Below are 18,125 nucleotides of genomic sequence, written 5' to 3'. Positions count from 1 at the left end.
CAGCACGTAATAAGCAACTAATAAATGTTAATGTTTATTATTCTCATAATTATCATTAAAACTACATCAAACTTTGTGTGTGTCCATGCTCACACGTGTGTGCTATGTGCTTGCAGGTAATTGCTCCTGCCTCACGGAGCAGCATATTCACAATCAAGACCATAGAAGAGTTTATTTAGTGTAGTATGCCCGCAGTGAATAGGTGAATAGGACGTTTGTAGTATGTATAGTTCATTTTGTAATACGATTTGATGCATACAGCAGTACATGAAGAAACAAAGTAGAATTTTCATGGAAAATTTGTGTCCTACTTCACGATGGTAGCGAACTAAAAAGCAGCCCCCGGCACTGCACCTTATCCCACGTGGGAAGGTTGATAGCAGAAGCTCCAATTCTTAACTACTTCCCCGGCGCCGTGGTAATGATGGAGTAGTACACCCCACCTTGATAAAAGCTATTCGGAAAGCAACTGCATTCATTTTTCCTCCTGTGCTATTTGCGGAGAAAAGCTGAAGAGTAGTTTGTTTTGCCTGGAATGAACTACTTTATGAATTTTAATGTGTGATATAATATTAAAAGCTAAACCAGGATTAAAGAAGATTTTTTTTTTGTACTAAGCTAAAATAGTACTTAGTAGATTGAGGTATAAAAGATTTTTGTTTCCATTTTTACCTGGGGAAAAATTCAGCTTTCATACTTTTGAAAAGCTGTCCAAGTCAGTTCCCCCTTAAGCAATGGCTTGTGTTTAGGAAAAAATGCGATTCCAGAATTCTAATAGCTTATCTATGATAAGATGTGTATCTGAGCCAACGAGATGATAAATAAGAGCTTTTCTAAATCTTTTTTAAAGGAGCGATACAGTTTCTTACTTTGTTTTTAAAAGTTGTAGCTCTCACTTTCTTTAAAAATTTTTTTTTAATATTTCATGTGTACTTCTTTTCCACTTTTGATTGTGTTGGCTACTAGAAAACTATTACTTGATTTTTTTCCCCCCCGTAATTTAAAATTCTTGCTTTTTGGTTCAAGTTATAGTTGCATTTGAAACAAAAATTTAAACCAAAGAAATTTTTAGAAACAAAATCACAGGGTTGCAACAAATGATTATAGCCCACCCGGAAGATAAATTCTTAAACGTAATTTTTACAAAAGAATGCAAATTATTTTAAAAACATGAAACACTAAGTTTGCAAAGCCTGCTCTCTTAACTATGGCTAAGCAGATTGCTACCAAGGAACTATTTCTTTCCAATGTACTGGACTTCATGCCTCCATTTCCATAACATTCAGTTTTCAAAGCGATTGAAATGGCTTTTCTTTTCTCTTTCATTTAAGCAGTGAGAAAAATAGGTATTAAAAGGGACCCCATGGGGTGATCAAATCTATCCTTCTGCCTCAAAGCAAGACCACCCCAGAGCAAAGTTGCGAATCTCACCAAAGCAACTTTGTAGGCAATTTATGGTAATGCGTTAACTCTTCTGGTTCCTAGAGGGCTGTTTAGCAGATTATTGCTTCAAAGCCCTGTGTAGGTTCTTAATGGCCTCTAGTCGTTAATGTGTACCTCTGTGAGTGCCCTTGCTCACTGGAGTCACAGAGCCAGAAGGGGAACCCTGGAAATCCAGCCTAGTCTCTTGCCACTCCTGTCTCTATTCATAGGAAAATGAGCCTCATTCGACCTCACCTTCTGTGTTCTCGCTTCAGGCATGTGGTCCCACCATTTGATAGCATTGTCCTTTCAGTGTTTAGGGTGTCAGGGAGGAAGACCCTGGCTGCATCTTCAAGACAAGCCGGAAGTGAGTTATTTTGCCAACTGGCTAGAAGTTTGAAGGATTAGGAGGCATGTTCTAAATGGTCTCGAATTTGCTAAGTGCAAAGAATTGAATAGCCTAAGGTAGCCTCTGTCCCACTTTTGATGCCAAGTATTTTAGGACAGGGCGAAATAAACCTGGAAGACTTTCAATATGATTTAGGATGCCATTTAGTGCCAAAAAATCATTCATTTATTCTAAAATGTATTCTATTCTTTAGTATTTATAATATTTGTGAGAAATGGTCCAAGATGGTAAGTTTCTAGAGAACAAAAATTTGGGTTCTGTAAAGAACCCTAAGAAATTAGATCCTTAATGTTTCACACTTTGCTGGGAAAAACATGGTCCTGCATTTGTGGTAACTTTTCATTTACATTTTCATCAGTTTCTCAGTAAAAAAAAAAAAAGCAGCTACATAGTTCGTAAGTAAATTTGCCAGGCTGGTTAATATAACTGCATAATAAAAATTAAATTTGGAGTTTTAAAGATTAATAATAGTATTAATAAATTTTGAGGATGTGATTTAATTTTCCCCCTAAAATTTCATAGCACTTTTCTGCTGATAGCTGCTTATCATTATTACCAAAGGCATCAATACTAATTTTTCACTCAAGATTATACATTTTGAATATATTTTTAAAGTCCCTGATTTTATATTTTGGGTAACTTGCAGCAGCATTCTATTAAATATTGTGAAACATTTTCTTATAGTTTGATTCCACAAATCAAAAAGAAATAGTTATATACAGGGGTGCCAGAAAAAGATTGAAATAATTATACAGAACAGCTTGGACATGCACGTGTAAAACGCAACTTGCCTTTATGATAATTAAGCAAGGAACTCTACCTGTTTCATGGATGGATAGAAGATTTAAATATGCAGCTCTGCAAATGGCTTTGTTATGGAAGATTTTGAAAATGAAACATAAGAGAAAAAGGCATAAAAAAGAATCTAAAATTAAAAAGGCCATAGTATATAATAGCTATCAGTGATGCAATTGTCTGTTAGGCACCAAGCACCCAGTAAAGATACAGCACTGTGCATTATGATTTTAATTGTGAATTTCCTTTGTTAGGATTGCAGTGGAAGCTAATTGGGAAACAATTAGTTTAGGGTTTTCAAGTCTTTGGAACTATTGCGTTTTCCAGAAAACTTACTTTATGGCTTTATAATTCCTGGTTGTCAGCTGGCAGTTGCTGTCATATTACAGAAGCAATCACCTGTGACAAAGTGACTTCCTTAACTTAAGCAATCTGATCTCGGGGTAATAACTAATGTTGAATGACTGCACTGTTGATCACCTTGATCGTAAAAGGAGCAGCAATGTCCAGTTTGGATGCTGAGCCCGAGAAGCTTCAAAACAATTTGACCAATGAAAAATGACAGTCATGTTCAAAATGTTTTGTAGGTGAAAACAGCTACTATTGCCACTGAGAGGAATGGGAAACCAGAGAACAATACCATGAACATTAATGCTTCCATTTATGATGAGATTCAGCAGGAAATGAAGCGCGCTAAAGTGTCCCAAGCACTATTTGCAAAGGTTGCAGCAACCAAAAGCCAGGTAAGAGCCTCTATTAGGTATTGAGAATGTTTATCTGCAAAGCCTGTGAAAATTTCATTCAAAGGGGTGTCTATTTTCAATGTGAATTTACATCACCAAGAGGTCACAGTCTCCAGGATTATTTACAGAGCTCTATGATGAAACAAAATGTTCAGATTCAGGTAATAGACACTTGGTTTCGTTTCCTCCAACAGCCAGTCTCAGACCAAGTATTTCTCAGTAAATCCCTGAGTCAGTTTATAGTTGTTTTCAGAAGAAGGGTATTTTAATATATAGGAAGTTTTCAATCTGGTCTATTGTAGGTGGAACAAATAACTTGAATTATTATTGTTTCGTTATTACTTAAGATGACCTCGATTTCCACCCTACAATACTACAAACATTATAGTTTCTTCTGTTCTGACTCAGGCACCTACAACTCTTAGGTGCAGTTATTAAAACAGACACATATATATCTTTTCATATTAATGATTTTATTTTTTTCTATAGATGTATATGATACAAATCGAATAACAATTAGAAAAATTGTCCATATCTGATGAATTATAAAGGAGTAGAATTGAATTGGAAAAGTTACAAATCTCTACAAAACAAGATAAAAACATAACAAAAAATAGAAAATGCAGTTTTTTGTCAGTATAATTGTCATACATTGATAATTTATGTTCATTGAAAGCTGAGTCATCTATATGAACAAACTTAAAATTTTCTATAAACACTTGTTCAAAGCCAAGACTACTTCTTAAAGAATGAGAAGAATACTAAACCTTCTTCCCCTTTGCAAAAAAATTCAATAACACTATCAAGGTGAGAATTTAGACACAGTCAGGCTCAGGTGAGATTTTCGCAACTTGAAATTTTAAACAAATATATTCTTATTATCATTAATGAACTCTCCTTTATAAAACAGCCTGATTGCTGTCAACTTCTGGTGAAAATATACAATCCTGAGAGTATTTATGATATACTTTTTTTAGCTTTTCCTAAAACTTTATTCTGTCAACATAAATAGTGGTACTTGCTGAGAGTTTTGCTTTAGAAAAGGTTGTTCTTGTTTAAGTTATAGGCTGGTTGAAATACTTAAGAGATATCTTGGAAATGTTATATAAAAATGATTAAACTCAAGCTGTGGACTGTAAAAATTATAGCTTTATAGGCCACATGCCTGCCTACCCTTCAATCACTGTCAAAGTGATAATTTCTACAATAATACGTTTCTTTTATTGTGAGATTCTAAACATCAAGTGCTGTTTAAACATTAAACTGAATTGTTTATGTTAGTGCTGTACTCAGCGTGTCATACATCAGGCCACCGTAATCTCTCATGGAATGTAAAATTCTGTCATGAATCATGGCTTGTATATCGGAAATTACTGTAATTTTGATTGGAAATTACAGGGCTCTTGAAATGTTTCTAATTATGATAGAATGTTAGAGCCGCTTCAAACCTGTGTGCTTCTTCAGATGTCTTCATTTACATGCCAAGACTATGCATTAAGGAGAAATGTCCCGTTCTCACTTTACCCCTCACCCACCTATCCTGCACAGCCTTGTTTAGGCTATTTAGTCTAATTATGATGAAGATCTCATATTTAAACACATATTATCTTGCCTTTCTTTCTGATCTTACTTCTTTTTTGACCTATCCAATTAAATTATCAGGAATAACAGACTATATTCTTAGGCCAAACACTTTCCCCAAATCTCCAAAACAGATAAACAGAGAAATGAGACATGTATTATTGTAATAAGGGTCAACCTTAAACAAACAAAAATAAATATTAAAACTTTTTGATAACTGTCATTTAGTTGCTTGTCGTCCTTCATTTAATCTAGTCCCCCAACCCATCCAATTTTTTCTGACTATAGCACAGCTCATTATGGTTAGTAGCCTTCATTCTTTCTTGTTTTTAAATGATATCCCAAATTTTCTCCACCTGGGTTGAGTTACTGATTTTTTTTTGGACCTATTTGACAGCATCAGCAATTGGTTGCTAATGTCACGTGACTGATATTCTGGGAAGTTTTAAATATCCTTATTCTTTTATCCCTGTACTACAAAGCTCCTCATGAGTCTCTTTCACCAGTGTCACTTGGCATCTTCTATGTGTCTGCCATGATGGTGTTTCCTAGAAACCCCAACGCTGTTATCTAATCTCATTACTGTTTGAGAGAGAATCCATGGGCCAGTTGTTGGCGATGGGGTCAAGCAAACTGTTAACCTTAGTCCCTCAGATAGTTATTCCTTACTACTAATTTACTGTTAACTCCCTAGCAGAGCATTTTCATATTTTTCTCTTAGTTCAGGTTAGATGTTAGCACTACCCTATTTATGAAAATAGGTAGAAAGATTTATGATTACTTCAAAATAAGACAGTCCAAAACCTGTATGTAATATTAAAAGAGGAAATCTGACATCAAGGGAGGGTCACCTATTTAAGTCCTGATTACTTGCCATGATTTTTGTAAAGGAAACAGAAAAACTAGCAAACACAAAAATAACAAAAAATCTTAAGACTGACCTTTATCATGATCAAAATTCCTAACTTCTAAAAGAGTTATCTGCGCCTTAAAGATATATGCCAAAGCGTGTCAGAATGAGGCACATGTCCCAGAAAATGGAGCATGTATAAAGACGAAAGTACCAGAGTTACTTCTGTTTCAGCCCGTCCAGCTCCATCTGCGTCTTTGTCTCACTCTGATTCTCCAGGTTGACTTAACATTCATCACCTTTTTTGTGCTAGACCCCATCAAGTGTTATGTATTATCTACATTTAACCCTCAGAGTAACCCTCTGAGCTAACGTCATTTTCCATGTTGTACACTGGAGGGTCACTTGAGTAATAAATAGGAGAGCCAACCCCCCACTTCTCTGCATCTGTCCTATTTTAGTGTCTCCTTAGGGTTTCAGGTAGCATCGGTGCTGAAGTTAAGAGGAAAGAGGAATTAGAGATATTTCCTGTTCCAGGAAAGAGGAATTAGAGATATTGTACTAATTGATAGTGGAGACGGCGGTGGCTTTCCTTTCTTTATTGACATATTCATGGGATATGGGTCCTTACCAACAAAGCAAGACTCTTGGAGTCCATGCTTTTTCATGCCCACTGGGGAGTAGGCAGGGGGGGAGATGTGGCAGAGGACTCAGAAAAGGCTAGAGTCCAGGCTGTGTCACTGGTATTATAAGATTGTGAAATTATTTAACCTTTCCAAGCCCAAGATTTTTTTAACATGGAAAGAGGTCATGTGCTGTAATATATGCAGAAGAGCTTTTAAATCATACAGTACTATACACAAATGGCTAATGTCTTATAATGTGCCCAGCAAGAGGCTCAGCCCTCCACACAGAGACTTTTAAATTATATCGTCATGTATCTAAAGTACTTTTCATTTTAAAAGGTAAAGCGTTAGGTTGATACCTTGAACGACAGGCAGCTTAATTATTTTAAAGTTACTGCAGTCTCAGAATGTTATGGAACCAGACACATCATAGTTGTGCTATGCAGTTACTAATGCACAAAGTATTTTCTGTAAAAGAAACCAACTCTGTAGATTCTGCCATTTCGCATGTATTATATTATCGCTTCCCTTCGATGAATAATAGAAATGAGATTGTTTTTAACTCTAATAGAAATGTCTGAATAAAATATGCAGGTACACACTGAAGATAGGCTACTTTTTGTGCTTGGATAGGAAAGCAGGCTAATGCAAACTTTAAAAAGATGATATGCTTTAAACATAATGTGAATAGCTACAAATGAATACACTTTATATTCTGGGTATTCAAATAAGCAGCAGTTTTTTCAAGTGAATCATATTGGAATTTTATCAAACATTTAGTCTGATAACATTCAAATAATTATGAGAGCAGAATTTGCTAATTTTACTGTTTTAAAAAAATAGTTGATTTGGGTAATAACCATTACGGTATCAAGGTTCAGTTACTGTTCATTGGTTATAGTGTTTTCATATGGGAGATGGAAATGGAATTTTTTCCTTAATGGTGGCAGATGTTGGAATCTAATTTTATTTCCCAGCAAACCTCCTGAGAGCTCTGAGACTTAAGGTGTATGTCCAGCAAGGGGACATTAACGGCACCGTAGGCCTTGCCTTGTACATCGAATTATTACATTGATTTTCGTGTTTGCAGAGGTGGAGCTTGCAGATACAGGAATGCAGTAAGAGTGAAGGGCTTTTGCAGAGCAGCACTGCATCGCCACTTGTGTTTAGAAAATGATTTCTCTCTAGTGCTTTATTGAACAGGGTATTTCTTTCAGGTAAAGCAAGTAGATGATGAAAATTCCATTTGACTGAACATGCTTTCCGTGTAATCTTTTGCAATCTACCCACCAGTCCTGGAGAGTTGGAGGACTCTCTGGCGGCTGCTACGACTTCGGCTGGGTGATAGGTATGATTTTTAACACTAAAAAAAAAAAGAATTTCTGCCTCTGTGAAGATAGGACAACCAGTAGGAGAGACAAAATAAAGACTTGTGTTTTCTTCCATCTCTTTTCAGACACTTTTAGCATTGAGACTGAAGGCCTTTAGCATGAGAGAGAAGGGAGGGCAAAGAAAAAAGAAGAAAGCTTGAGTGTTCCTTGGGTTCATGGGTGAAAAAATAATAATTTTTTTAACTTTTGGATTGGAAATTTTTAGATGGTGGTTGGAATTCTTAAATAGAAGTAAGACTTGATATATCATAAAATAGGCTAGAAATGGGGCTAAAAATATCATTTTCATTGATGGGAATAGGAATCTATAGTGATAAAATCCAGGAAAAATTCAAGGAAACGTGACTGCATGCTATATTCTAGCATAGGAGTGAAGGCATCTTTTATTTCGTGAGAATTATATTACACTTCAAGGAAACTACAGTTTGAAGCGCTGTGCTGATTCATTCTTTTGGAATCTTCATGTGACAGACATTGCTGTAGCATGATTTCACCTGCGTAGCCTCCTCTAAGACACACAGGAGGCCCCTGCAGATGAGAGAGTCACAGTTTCTGTTATTTCTGGTGCCACACCCCTTTCTGGCAGTCTATGGGAAGACACTTACATTGTGTCTTCATAGCGCCTTCCCTTGGTCAAATAGTGTTTTCTTCAGCCACGGTCAAGAGAGAACTTCCTCTTTACACATTTCTCCATCTAGTGCTTTATTTTATTTTATTTATTTTTTGTGGGTAGAGGAGACCCTGGGGAATGCAGCTTAGGTTTCCCTGGATTGGCTTCCTTGGAGGAGGAAGGGGCAATAGGAGTATTTTTGGGGAGATTCAGGAGAAAAGTAGGACAACCCAGAGTGCAGCCATCTCAGCAATCTGCTCGTGTGTAGTTTGACACATTTTGGGGGGCCTCTGTGCTCTATTCTTGAGTAAAAAAGCATGTGAAGTTCTATGAGTTTCCTATTTAAGGTGTTCTGTGCTGGTAGCCAATCTCTAAAAATCTCCTCTGTATGAATATTGGGAATCCATATTGGATTTAGTTCTTATAAATGTAGACCTATCTTTATATCTCTCATTGATTGTTATACAGGACTATGGAAATTAATGGCTTGAAATACATGAATATCGACATACTCTAACGGTGTAAAGGTACATAATTGTATGTTAAATGCTGTTTTAAGAGCTAATTAAATTTGTGGATCTTTCCACATTTCTACATTATAAAAACAATCATATGTTTTAGTAAATCCAGACTTTGATTGAGGAAGTCTAAAATTATCAGACAGAGCACTTGTTCATTGTATTTTTGGCTAAAAAGTAGTGTGTAAATGAGTGTTTTTTCCCCCCAGACACTTGATGTTACCTATTTAAACAAGTTAAACAGAAGATTTTTGGTTATCTTATTGCCACTTTAAAATCATTTAAAAGTTTCAGTCTTTTCTCCTAAATTGAAAATTAACTAGAATCATATAAATACATTTTCTTAATTGACTCACTTTATAAGTTAACTGTTACAAATACAGTCATAACTCATTAAGCCCAGTTTCTCCACCTTCAGAAAATGTCATAAAACAATTTTAGACGAGATTTGAAACGAATCAGTCTATGAATATTGGGCCAGCTTTTTAAAGAAGATCCTGATGTGAGGAAGTCCAAGGACAGTCACCACATAGTGGTCCACCCTAAAGCAGGTCCGTGTGTATATACGAAAGCACGAGTATACCAATTATGTATTTGTAGACTCTACTCTACTCTGAGGCCACATTAGTGTAAGTTGAAAAGTTGGGACTAGGAATATTTTATGGAAGTTCCCTTTTTAGAAGCTCCTCTATGATCAGCTTTGACAGTTGAAGTGTTAGTGCTTTAGGATAGGATCAGGTATCTGCCAAATGGAAGTGAGGAAGAGACCGAACCAATGGAGTTTAACTCTTAGTAGGAATTAATCTTCAAACTGAATGTCATTCAATTAAACTTAGTGCATAACTGTGACACCGATATAATCCTTTAACAAAGTACCAAGTTAAAAGACAAAGTGTTTTCTGAGAAGTCTCAACAGTTGTCTTTTATGGTTTTGATAGTAAAGTTAGGTTTTATTTTAGCTTTATCTTCTTTTTCCCTCATTGAGAAATGAAAATACAGGCCCTGTGAAATGAATGAGCTATGAAAATGCATTTATGCAAAATGACAATAGAAAAATAGCTCTGGAAGAAACTGCACCATTAAAATTTCACATCGACGAAAGGTGCTAAGAGAGGGATAGAAGAACTGACGTTGGTAATACAAATCTAACGTAGATTTTTCTTCTGCTCTGCTGAAAGGATACCTTTAGTATCTTAAAAGTAACCTTTGAGATGACTCATTTCTTAAGTATGGTTACGTTTTTCACACGCAGTTCTTTTACGTGACAAAATGACACAGCTAAATCATAGACCACCCATTTAACAATATGTTCAGTATATATGTTAGAGATTAGTATATATGTTAGAGATCAGTATATATGTTAGAAATATAGCCATTTCATAATTTATCATTAAATACCTTATAAAAGTGTAAGCTTCAAACTGCTTGTGGAGTTCCATACAATTGTTAAATTAATGAAGTTGTCTTTTTTCTAAGTCTTAATCTACTTGCGTTATATGTTAATAGAGAATCTATTCTCCTTTGATTTCTTGATTCAACAATTCCAGTTGTCTGTGTATTTTTTTTTTTTTTTAAATAATTCCCTTTTCAACCAGTATGCTTGAGGAATTGGGTTTAAACTCACTGTTTCATAAACTGCCAGCCTCCTCGGCCGCCTCAGTGCCTCTGATTCTGTAAATCAGATCATAGGCAGCATGCTGTCATATAATAAGGTGTCTGATCCTTATTACCAGTTTGTTGATGCACAGACTCCTTCAAATTGACCATTGCAACACATGGTTTCCCCTGAAACTAGCTGTGATAATTAGCGTGGTTCTAATGAGACAGAATGTCACTGATCTTGTGCTGAACTGTCGAGTATCGATGCTACGGATGGGAACTGTCAGAGCCTGCCATCTGTGACAGCGCTTGGCATATTCCAGTGGCAAGGTAGAGCATGCTCAATAGAGTATTTTCAAACAAATGGCCTTTTTCTTGACGAGGGCTCTGTGTTCTGTTCAACTGGAAGAATGTTTGCCCCAACTTTGGCCTACACTAAACCCATTTTGAGATCCAAATGTGAATAAATACTTAATCTCTGTTATGTGTTACATAAGAGAGAAATCTTTTGTTTAGCAGGTGAATTTTAAGTGGCATTCCTTCTCTTGTTTTTTTTTTTTTTCTTTTTCTTTTTCTTTTTCTTTTTCGTCTCTCCCAATTGCCCCATATTGTCAGGTAACAGTGAAGCAGTCATTTAAGATACTTTCCCCCAATTTTAAAATTGCCATGTTTAAAAGAAATTTGTTGGGAAATTGGAATGGCTCATAGTGATAAAGCGGTCTGATTTAACCGAGATAAAGGGGAAAATGGGGAAAATAGTTTCAAATGTGTGTAAGAATACACAAGTTGAATAGAATTAAAATGGACAAGACAGTTAGATCTACAGGCTCCAGAGAGAAGTAGACTACAATTTTTTGCTGGAGTAAAAGTCCAGCATTGCTTATCATTCCAAAATATGCTTTGTTGCTTTTTATTTCCTCCTCTCTGGCAGACCACACAGGGCTTGATCTGAAGAACATTTTCACTAATCTGATCAGGCAGCCAAATACGCCGGGAAAACTGCTTTAATGATCCCACTAATTACCTCAAGTCAATATGAACTGTATTATTAGACTGAGGGAAAATATTCCATTAGGTCTCCCCCTTGGGAGTTTCTCCGCTTTGTGATGTCACTGAAGCCTTCACCCTCTCGCTTGTAATTAATTTTATTTACACACGCAGGCACGCACAAGGTCACACCTGCACAACCGGCGCTGGCCAGGGAGCTTGTGGCACTCCGGCTTAATCAGATCTGTCATAATTACCATTCTGCATGTTTCTGACACACGCTGTGAAATATTTCAATTTAACTGCCGCTACCAGCACAACCAGATGTAGTGCGAGTGTGGCTGCATTGGAAATATTATTCCTCAGGATAAACTCTCTCCTCCTCCTTTTTCCTCCCCCCCTCCCCCTTACAGCTAATGTGGCACAGAAGCTGATGTATCCTGTAAATCTTGAATGCAGTGCTAGATTGATAACAGGCGATTAGACAGTTTAACCACAAACAGCTTGTTCATTTTTCACAAATGAAAACCACATGTGGTGTAACTAAAATTTCAGGCCTTTTTTTTTTTTTTTAAGAGTTGGGGTATGTATGTGTGTGTGTTGACGATGTGCTTAAATAAAAATAAAGTGCAATGAAAGGAGTGTCTAGAAAAATGGAGAAGTTGCCTAGTTTTTTCCAGGTTATTTTATCAAAACCTTCATCAAATCCCATTTTTTCACTTTCACCAAAACTGAAATAGGAAAAAGATTGTATTCTCTATTGAGCTTCCATTTTTTACTGTAATTTTTTTTTAAATGAGAGAGATAATAGTCTTTTGAGCTATGCCTTTTTTTTTTTTTGTGTTTTACCTTTTTTTTTTGCATATATTTTGTGAGAGTGTTTTTGTTTTTTGTTATATATTTTTTTTTAGGGGAGTTTTTCTTTTTTTTTTTTTAATGGAGAGATGTTAGTTTAAGCTTCATGGTCATATGCCAGACAATCCAAAACCAAAAATGGACTCAATCAGAAATTTTATTTCATAGAGATGTTTTTGGATTTGCAGAATCATTTTGAAAGGTGGAGTTGAAAACCAGAGAATTTTGTTTCTTTAGGAATATTGGCGATAACTTGGCCGAAAGTGTAGGCACAATAGGTAATGATAATAAGGCCAAAGTTGTCACTAGTCTCAGAAGAATCCAGCCATAAAAAAAATTAGTATTGGAGCCATAAGAAGACAAATAAGCTGATAGAAAACTGAAATTACGAGAGGAGAAAGAAATAGGAGCAGTGGTGATTTAGACTCGTGCTTCTAGAGAAGGTTCACAACAAACCACTTTAGAGAACATTTAAAACATAGATGTAGCCCAGTGAAATGTCTTTTAATGCCACATATATTCTTTTTCTTTTTATCTTTGTTTTACTACTTCAGTTATGAACCTCACTTAGAAGCTTCCTAGGGTTCTATGGTGATTTCTATTATCTGATGAAAGGTGCCATTTCTCATAGAATAGTGGGAGTTTTTTCCCTTTGTTCCCTTACTTTATCTGTTGTCTCTCTTTAGTTATTTTCTCATATTAAAATAAAATCTTTACTTTCCAGTTTTTCAGTAAAACTTTCTTCTCTTGTACCCTGGCTATTTTATGTGTGTTTTGTGTTTGTTCTGTATCTTCCAACTTTGAAAGCTAACATTTCTCTATTTATACTTTCTTCTTGCCTGAATATCACTTTAAAGGGGGAAAAAAGTATTTGCCTTTTAGAACTCTTCTTCCATATCAGCTGCTAAGCACTTCACATGGTTAATACCAAATCATTAGGTCAGTTTCTTCACACAGTCTTAATGTACCTCTATAGTCATTTTGCAAGATGCAGTCCTTGTGGAAGATTTGTTTCAATCCCCACCTCACCTGTCACAACATTATTTCCTGTTGAGTACAGATAACACCTCAGAATCCTGTTTAACACAGAATTGAAAGCACCCATTGCTAATTAGAGCAACTCATCGCTGCTACTACAGTCACTTGCATTTTAGGATTCCCAAGAAGAGATTTGATGTAAGTAGCATAGTTGCATGGAGATGAGTCTGGGAAATAAGAAAAGTGGAGGTTAAAAAATACAACTTATAACTTCATTGTTACTGCCCTTGCTTTAATAACTCTGAAGTTTTTGCACAGCTACTTCAAGATATGTTAGAGACAAGCCAGCATGCAAATTGAATCATATTTTACAGTCACTGGTAGAGCTTGCCACTTACAGGAATCTTGACTTGTTCCTTTGCAAGTGAAAATTTTCATTTACCACCTGAAAAACCATCCCTAGTTTTCCAGATTTGCAAACTTTTGTTTTTGTGTTAGGATTTCTTTGTATCCAGCACACCTGTTGATACAAAAGGGGACAGGAAAGACAGCAAAGAGTTGCTGTTTAGAGATGCCATGGTGTATATGGAGTTTGGGAATATTCAATATTTTGGGTATGAAGGAAGAGCATGTCTTTTCATTACACTTAATTAGACTACAAGAATCCCGTTGTGCAAGGAAATTATTATAATTTTCTTTATGGACCCTGCTTAGTCCCTGTCTAATAAAATGACGGTTTTCATGTATCTGTTATCAAATCACAGTTGAAGATTCAGTAGAAGTATAGTTTACAAACTATCTGGCCCCATCTTAGTTCACCTTCCTCAGCCATTCTGCAGTTAATGTTCTTCATTGCTCTCAAATCCTCACGAAAATATACAGGAAGAAGAATTGGTTCCTTTTAATATTCTTTACTATTTTCTTTTGGACCCACTGCCTGATTTTTCATCATCATTGTTAAATTCATCAATATCGTATACAGTGCAGCTCACATTTTTATTCTGAGCTGAAAGGAATGAGAGGGCATGCTTCGTGATTATCTGCATCAGATAGAAAGAGTATTAATATGCAAACACAGATGGCTTATATAACAACCTATACATAAAATTCATTTTTCAGAGAGCACTGAGGATTGCAAAGAGAGGTATGCCTAATTCCACTGCTGCCGTGTTATGTAGCCCCAGGCAAGTTGCTTAACCTTTCAGGCTTTGAACTTCCCCTTCAGGAAGGTGAAATGGGTTGAGTCGGATTGCAGTTCCAGGTTCTGTGAGTTGGTTGCTGAAACAGGTGCACAAGTGTGAAAGAGGATGCTATTTTGATTGAAGGTTCTGCCGACAGGTGTGTGAGTCTGGGAATGAGTCACAGAGGCAAGGTTCTGAACAATGGAAGGGCTCCGTTTGGGGGACCAAAGTGCTGTTTTGGAGTCTGTGGCCAAAAAGGATTATTCATGAGTAGTACATAGTGAGAAGAATGGATTATTTGTAATCCATGTATGAACTCCATGTTATATAGTGTGAAGTGAGCTCTAGATTGATAGAATCTCATCTGAGACTCGCTATTAGAAAACTGGAAGATCTCTCTCATTAACAGAAACCTAGCAGAGTCAGTACCTTATAGAGATGAAATGAGCTCAGTTTGTTTGAGGAATGGGCTTGGCTTACCATGGGGTAGGATAGTGGTTGCCAACACGATATGACTTAAAGTTTGCTGAAGAGTTTCCTCCTTAAACATGTCTTTTTTTGTTTTTGTTTTTAACTGATGCTTGAAAGTCCACCTTCTCTCTCTCTCTCTCTGTCTCTGTCTCTGTCTCTGTCTCTCTCGCTCTCGCTCGCTCGCTCTCTCGCTCTCTCTCTCTCTCTCTCTCTCCTCTCTGGATTGATATAAGTTCTGGGAAGAATAGCACATTAACAAGGAAAATATATACTCATTCCGTGAGAAATCACAGGTTTAGAAGTGGTTAATGAAATAGGGTGTAAACAAGGAAAAAGAAGCAGGGCATGACAGCTGATTTGAGGGACTATCTTGAAGCTCAAATTCATAAACTGGCACCTGTAGCATTTAATAGCTGCTAAGGAGTGCCCATCCCCAAATGTCTCCTTTAAATGTTTACCCATTTTACTTATGGTACCAACAGGAGTGCTACTTGTCATGGGTGCTACTTAGCTGGTTCATTGATAAGAGTATTTGGTCGTTTAAATTAAATGCAGATTAAGTGAAAATAAATTACTTTCAATAGGTCAAGGAAGTGAAGGCTGTAAATAAAATATATATTCACAAACAGACAAATGCTATTAGGAAACCCAGCTCAGTCCATGCCAAGCTGTTACTGTTTGAATTGCTGTCTTTCTTCCTGGAATGCAATTAATTTTTGCTTGAATGTTTAGAGATTGGGGGCAGAGTAACAGCCTAATGGGTAATAATTTTATTTTAGTATTTTGATTAAAAATACTAAGTAACTTGGCCCTGAATAACCATAAGGACTAAAGACTTATCCATAAAGCTTAATTTCTAGACAGAAAGTTTTATTTATATCTCCGGATAAATTTAGCATTGAGCTATATATAACATAAAGTTATGAGATGGTTATATGCCTACTTATTTTCTACTATCCCCTATCCCCCCCAACCACTCCACCATGTTTCCTACTCACTTTCTTTTTTTTTTTTTAATCCTCTATCTGATTAGCTTCCTTCTGCCCTATCTTGAAATCCTAAAGGCAAATACTTTATATCCATGTGGTTTTTGAAAAGTGATGATGAAAGCAAAGACCATTATTTGATTTCTGCCGGTTTCCTAGGGTTTGCATAGCTTCCCCCTCCTTTCCTGCCCTCTATGGCATGCCTATGCCACTGTCCCATTCCTTTTTCTGCCTCCATTCTCTGTCTGCCCTGCTACCTTACCCCGTTCTGTTCGGGAATCCAAGTCTCTTTGGGAAAACTTGTTAATGTTTCTCTCCGGGCAGATGGACATGTCTCAGAGGATACTCTGCTAATCTTGTTTACCTTTACAGTCACTTGGATAGTAGGGAGTTAACTAAGTTAGAATATAGATGCTTTATTCAGAGGTCATAAACCTATTTTTCTGAGTTAGTAATAGGATCAGGAAAAAATAGTGAGGTATATATGTACCAATGTGATTATTAGTCGAAACATTTTAAGCTGGAAAACTGTTGTTTTATGCATAAAATCTCATCCAGAACTGAAATATATAATAAATAGGATAAAAATCTTCCCCCATTTTGATTGACTTGAGAATTGAGGGGCCTTCTCATCAACAGCACCCCTAATGGAAACCTGGGGCTCCTCAGGACACTGTGTGGGAACCACCGTATGAGTAATTAACTGTTTTTTCTCCAACTTGTTACTAAGAGACATGGTCTTTTAATGGCAATAGATAGATAGATAGATAGATAGATAGATAGATAGATAGATATGGTCTTTTAATGGCAGTAGATAGATAGATAGATAGACAGACAGACAGACAGGAAATCTGTTTCATGAATCCATAAATATCAAAGTTTTCTAGTCTACGAGGAGCTTATGTAATATAGTTCTAGGAAATTATTTGAAATATGTATATATATGTATATGCACATATAAATGTATATGTACACATATGTGTGGGGTGGCACCCTATTGTCCCCCCTTCCCCCAAGGAGTCTTTGAACTTAAATAAGAAAAACATTTCATTAATGTTATTGAAATTTGACATTTTCTTCAATTATCAATATAGGCAACAAATCACAGTAGTATTAGCAATACCTACGAATTTATCACCAATAAAAACCAGAAATGTTTTCACATCATATTGTTATTGCAATATCTCAAAATATTTTTGCTCATCACTGTAAAATTACAGTAGTTATTAGATCTGTTGCTAGATCTTATTTAGTGTGTTAATAAGAAAGCACATATATTACTATATCACAAATTTTTGATAATCGTATTTCATAATTGGTTTCCTTCATAATTGTGTGTGTTTTATTTTAGGCACATAAAAACATTGTTCTGAAAAAACATCATCCATGGGCTTCACCAGGTTTCCAGAGGGTCCATGACACAAAAGAGATGACATCAGTGATCAGATAAATTTTGCGGAGGGAAAAAAATTATATTTTTAAAACACATTTGCTGCGGAATTCTTGAATTTACTTGAGAAATCTCTGTTATTTATTACTTTTTAGTTTGTTTATTTTTCAAGTGCCCTTCACTCCCAGAGCATGTAAGCAGAGGTTATAGGGAAATGACTCCCTATTCTATCTGTCCCCAAATCTCCTCTTAACCTGCACAGTAAGTGGCACATTGACGGCACTCAGCAATTATCTGAAGAAGGATGGAACGATTCAGAAGCAGATTTCATCTGCTCACAGTTTTGTCCTCACAAAAGCCAGCACATTTGTAAGGGATTCCAGATGAAAGCAGTAGGGACTCTGAGCTCTGAAAGACGGTCTGGTCAGACTCCGCTCCTGTCCTGTTCTCCTCTCCCTGGGGTCCTCTATGAGCTTGCTTTCCCCAGGTAGAAAACAGATTCAGTGGTTGTGACAAGTAACTGAGACGGCTTGTGCAGAGAGCCCTAGCCTCCCTTGTCTCCTTTCATTGGCAAAATTATAACTTGGCCATTGTCACTGGGACCCACATGATATTTCCAGAAATATTTATGCTTTCTTTTTTTAATGCCTTCTAGAGAGTCTCAAAATTTGATTCCCTCATTTAAGCTAACCTCTGATTAGCAGCTTGTTATAATGGATAAAATAATGTGGTT

The 18,125-nt window shown here is 36.3% G+C and overlaps 1 protein-coding gene across 3 annotated transcripts in view; it reads left to right on the top strand.

The window, feature by feature from the left end:
• Window positions 1-18,125, top strand: part of SATB1 (SATB homeobox 1) — a 77,903-nt gene that overhangs the window by 43,074 nt on the left and 16,704 nt on the right. For all 3 annotated transcript variants that reach the window (XM_011355712.2, XM_023531027.1, XM_011355505.2), the window contains exon 9: window positions 3,214-3,369. In XM_011355712.2, coding sequence (XP_011354014.2) covers window positions 3,214-3,369 — 156 coding nt within the window. The remainder of the gene's footprint in view (window positions 1-3,213; window positions 3,370-18,125) is intronic.

The sequence above is a fragment of the Pteropus vampyrus genome, unplaced genomic scaffold (genome assembly GCF_000151845.1).
Source record: "Pteropus vampyrus isolate Shadow unplaced genomic scaffold, Pvam_2.0 Scaffold1, whole genome shotgun sequence".
In the NCBI taxonomy this organism is placed as follows: Eukaryota; Metazoa; Chordata; class Mammalia; order Chiroptera; family Pteropodidae; genus Pteropus; species Pteropus vampyrus.
The sequence above is the reverse complement of the archived record's forward strand: the minus strand, read 5'-3'. Positions and strand labels throughout refer to the sequence as shown.